The sequence below is a fragment of the Eimeria necatrix genome, genomic scaffold (genome assembly GCF_000499385.1).
Source record: "Eimeria necatrix Houghton genomic scaffold, Enh_scaff890, whole genome shotgun sequence".
NCBI classification, from domain to species: domain Eukaryota; phylum Apicomplexa; class Conoidasida; order Eucoccidiorida; family Eimeriidae; genus Eimeria; species Eimeria necatrix.
In genome coordinates this window covers 10001-14910 of record NW_013654690.1, presented here as the reverse complement: position 1 = coordinate 14910, position 4910 = coordinate 10001, and the positions used below count along the sequence as shown (strand labels likewise).

General features: G+C 48.7%; 1 protein-coding gene across 1 annotated transcript; it reads left to right on the top strand.

Annotated features, from left to right (window-relative positions):
* Positions 1-427: 427 nt before the first annotated feature.
* ENH_00081420 (tubulin-specific chaperone, putative) lies at positions 428-2045 on the top strand (the record flags this gene model as incomplete). Its single annotated transcript, XM_013583310.1, has 5 exons — positions 428-516; positions 651-993; positions 1201-1276; positions 1510-1709; positions 1821-2045. The coding sequence occupies 5 exons, from the start codon at positions 428-430 to the stop codon at positions 2043-2045; spliced, it is 933 nt and encodes a 310-aa protein (XP_013438764.1).
* Positions 2046-4910: the final 2865 nt, after the last annotated feature.

Below are 4910 nucleotides of genomic sequence, written 5' to 3'. Positions count from 1 at the left end.
TGCTGCTGCTGCTGCTGCTGCTGCTGCTGCTGCTGCTGCTGCTGCTGCTGCTGCTTCTGCTTCTGCTGCTGCTTCTGCTGCTGCTTCTGCTTCTGCTGCTGCTGCTGCTGCTGCTGTAGGTGTTGCTGCTGCTGCTGCTGTAGGTGTTGCTGCTGTTGTAGGTGTTGTTGTTGCTGCTGCTGTAGGTGCTGCTGCTGCTATTCTGGTGCTGTAGGTGCTGCTGCTGCTGCAGGGGCTGCTGCAGCTGCTGCTGCGCTGCTGCTGCTGCTGCTGCTGCTGCTAGTGGGGCGGGGGCTCAGGGAAGAGATGAGGGGTTCTCGTCGCAGCTGCTGCTGCAGCTGCTGCGGCACTCTGCTGCTGCCATGGACGGCGAAGCGTCTGCTGCTGCTGCTGCTGCTGCTGCTGCTCAGGGACCCTGAGCAGCAACATGATGCTGCAGCTGCTGCTGCCGGCTGCCGACGCGCAGCAGCAGCAGCGCTGCATTCCTTTAATAGACGCAGATGAATTATCTTTAAGGTGAAGACAAAAAGAATAAATTAAAAAAACTTTTTCTTTTTTTGGAAGCAGATTAGCAGCAAATAATTAATTAGTTGCCAGTGTGGGGCCTCCCGCTGCTGCTGCTGCTGCTGCTGCTGCTGCTGCTGCTGCAGGATGTTTGGGTGTTTGCCTTCGGGCTGCACTTTGGTGATAAGCGACGCGGCGGTGGGGGGCAGCGGCGCTGCTGCTGCTGCTGCTGCTGCTGCTGCAGCAGCAGATGTTGCAGCAGCAGCAGCAGCAGATGGAGACTCCGACGTTTCCAAAAGATACATAATGGCTGATGAGGTGTATGAACAGCGCACTGACACAATGCGCAAATTCCTCAAAAATTTGCAGAGCAGCAAACCCGAGCTCTTTCAGCAGCAGCAGCAGCAGCAGCAGCAGCAGCAGCAGCAGCAGCAGCAGGAGAGTGAGGAGGATATCAGGGCGAAATTCCCCATAGGCGCGAGGTGCATGGTGAGCAGTCTTGCTGCTGCTGCTGCTGCTGCTGCTGCTGCTGCTTTTTGCGGCTGTCGGGGCTGTTTTTTTCTGCTGTTGCTGCTGCTGCTGTTTTGGGTTGCTCTTCTGCTGCTGCTGAGGCTTCGGTGTGGCTGCTGCTGCGGTGTATTTCGCTGCTGCTGCTGCTGCTGCTGCTGCTGCTGCTGCTGCTGCTGCTGCTTTCAGCTGCCTGGGGACCGCCGCGGGCAAATTGCTTTTGTGGGCGTTCGCCCTTCGCAGCAGGAAGGCCAAATATGGATAGGTAAATAAAATAAATATTTTATTTATTTTATTTTATTTTATTTTATTTCTTTTTCTTATTTATTTGCTGCTGCTTCGCCAGTAGTTCCTTTTTCCCGCTGCAGCGGATTGGCTGGCGAAAAACCTTTCGTTTGAGCTATTCAGGGGTTTAGGGTTTGGGGTTTAGGGTTTGGGGTTTAGGGCTTAGGGTTTAGGGTTTAGGGTTTAGGGTTTAGGGTTTGCGTGTCTGCTTAGGCGTGGCTCTGGACGAGCCCCTAGGGCACACGGACGGCCGCGACTTCCGCATCGTGGGGGCGCCAGCAGCAGCAGCAGCAGCAGGAGCAGCAGCAGCAGCAGCAGCAGCAGCAGGAGGGCGGCTAGTGTTCAGCAGCAAACGGCTGTTTGAGTGCGACGGAGATAAATATGGAGACTTTGCGCTCCCCAGCGAAGTCACTGTGGGAGATTTCCCCCCTATAGATCCTTTTGATTTAATAGATGAAGTATAAACCCGTTTGCTGCAGCTGCTGCAGCAGCTGCTGCTGCTGCTGCAGTGGTTGCTGCTGCAGTGGCTGCTGCTGCAGCGGCGGCTGCAGCTGCTGCTGCAGCGGCTGCTGCTGCTGCAGCAGCTGCTGCAGCGGCTGCTGCTCATGCTGCTTGAAAGCGTGTGCTGCTGCTGGGGCTGCGGCTGCCGGGGGTCGCTGCAGCAGCAGCCGGCGCTGCAGCACCAACAGCAGCAGCAGCACCAGCACCAGCAGCAGCAGCAGCAGCAGCAGCAGCATAAGATCGATTAGGGAGTACTTGGTCCGGATAAATATTAACTTATTATTTTAATTAAATTATTTATTTATTTGTTTTACGTTTTTGTTTATCCCTCCGCTGCTAGATATTTATTGTTGCGATACATTTCCGTTTCTTTGTCAGCACTTCTTTATTGTCTTTGGTTTATTTGCCTGTTTATTCGTTTATCATTTATTTATTTATTTATTTATTTATTTATTTATTTATTTATTTATTTATTTATTTATTTATTTGTTGTTTGTTTTCTTATTCATTTATTTAGACATTTGCTGCTGCTGCTGCTGCACTTAACAAGACAATCCAATTAGGTGAAGAGCGGCGAAGCATATGAAAACAAAGCGCCAAATAAAAACAAATAAAAACAAATAAAAATAAAAATAATAAAATATAAAAAAAAATGAAATAAAACAAACAAAAGTAAAAGAAAATAACTGAACATGAATGCAGAAGCAGCAGCAGAAAGCAGCAGTTCAACTTTTGCATTTTTCTTCGTTTTTTCGCGAAATCTTCGCAATTAAAAACAAAATAAAGAAAATAATAATTATTTAATAATTCTTTTTATTTATTTGACGCTTGCATGCGTTTTTTTTCCTCCAAAAGGCTCTTTTTTTTATTTTTTTTTAAACGACGGCGGCAGGGTTCGAACCTGCGCGGGCAGAGCCCAATGGATTTCAAGTCCATCTCCTTAACCACTCGGACACACCGCCTCGGAGTTGGTTTTATTTTTCGATTTTCGTTTTTATTTTTCTTTTTTCTTTTTTGTTTTTTCTTTTTTCTTTTTATTCTTTTCTTCTTCTTTTCTTCTTTTTTCCTTTTCCCTTTCTTCCGCTTCCAGCGTTTCTTGGCTGCTCCTTTTTGCGCCATTTTAAACGCTTTTTTCGCCACTTTAGGACAGATTCTGCTGCTGCTGCTGCTGCTGCTGCTGCTGCTGCTGCTGCTGCAGCAGCAGCAGCAACAGCACTTTTGCTGCAGTTCTATAACTAATTAGTCTTCATTCTTCTTTCGTTTTTCCTCAAACTTGTAATTTAAATTCTAATTTAAAATGATATTCTTTTAAAAAAGAATTAAAATAATACTTTTCGTTTTTTGCTGCTGCTGCTTCGGCGCTGCTGTACGTACGTACACCCGGGGCACCCGCTCAAGCTGCTCAGCAGCAGAGCTGCTGCTGCTGCTGCTGCTGCTGCAGCTGCTGCTGCTGCTGCTTTTTCCCTTTTTTGTTTTCCTGAGAAGTCTTTTGAAGGCCCTGGCCCCTTTATTGTTTATTATTAAAAAGTTTGTGAAGTTTGTTTGCCAAAATGATGCAGAGCTGCTGCAGTTAAGTGCTGCTTCGCGCGCTGCAGCAGCGCTGAGGTGTACAGACACCTCGCGCTGCTGCGCTCTTTTGCTGCCGCGTTTCCGCGCTTTGCTGCTGCTGCTGCTGCTGCTGCTGCTGCTCTTCCCGCGCTGCATGCATGAGAAAGGAGGTCTTTTTGTTTTCTTTTTCTCCTCTCACTTCCCGCATGCAAAGCTGCGCAGCAGGCAGTGTCTAGACACCTCAAGTGCAGCACCACTGGTCCAACTGCATGCAAAATTCCAAAGAGCAAAATCTGCACAAGTCCACTGGTCACTTCGGGCGGCCCTGTGGCCTCTGGGGCTTTTCTGGAGTTTCTCCGGACTCCCCAGCTGCATGCAAAGGGGCTTTATATTTATAATTGAAGTAAAAGCTGAATTCCCCAGCAACTCACGAGCAGCAGCAGCAGCAGCAGCAGCAGCAGCAGCAGCAGCAGCAGCAGCAGCGGACCAGCAGCAGCATGGACAGCGCAGCAGCAGCAAAGGCCGCTCTCCCTGCCCAGCTGCAGCGAAGCGCAGCAGCCGAAGGTCTGCAATTAATTTTATTTTTAATTTGAAATAAAATAAAAGTTTGAATTAATTCATCAAATGCAATTCAAAAGCCAAGTGGGACGGCGGCGGGGTGAGCGGCTGCGCCTCCCCAGCTGCGCATTCCCAGTGGGCGGCCGGGGTGCTGGAAAGTTTTGAAATTTGGATTTAAAATGGAGCAAAAATAAGAAATAATAAAAGGAAATTGAAAAAAACGAAGAAAAGGGTTAATTTCGCAGCAGCAGCAGCAGCAGCAGCAGCAGCAGCAGCAGCAGCGGGTGTGTGAGGTTTGGGGTGTCTAGGCAGCTGCCTCGCATGCACATTCCGCCGGATCTCGGCGAATCCGCGGTGGATTTTCTCGGAAAAGAGTTTAAAAAGGATTAAAATGGAAAACAAAGGCGAATACAACCGGAAAAGAGCGAAAAGGCGACAAAACGGGGCCGCTTATGCGCCGTTCGGGGCTGCAACGGGTGGGGCTTGGCCGCAGCAGCTTAAGTATCCTTGCGGAAGGGGCAATGTCGCTGCATATGACGCCTAGCGGATGCGCGATTATTGCTAGTTGAAAACTACTCCAATTCCCGTTCGCCGACCCTCACGGGAAGGCGGCAATTTCTGGGGCCTCTAGGGGCTAACAAAGCGAATTTGAGTCCTTTTTTGGACTTTGTAAATCCATTTTCATGTTTTTTAAACATTTAAAGTTTATCTATTTCTTGTTTTGCTTCTTTTTGGTGGCTTTTGCGGCTTCTGGGAGTTCTTATTTGTCAAGTTTTGTCAAAATTTGCACTTCTCATGTTTTGGTAGTTAAGCTGCTGTTGTATTAGTAGTGTGTGTGGAGATCTGCTGCATGCAGCTGAGGCTTTGTTTTGCTGCTGCTGCTTTGCTGTGTTTGTTTTGCTGCTGCTGCTGCAGTGGACCATTGGTCTAAATGGACCATTAGTGTGAATGCGTGGCTATATTTGCTGCTCCTTTTGCTGCTGCTGCTGCTGCTCTTGCTGCTGCTG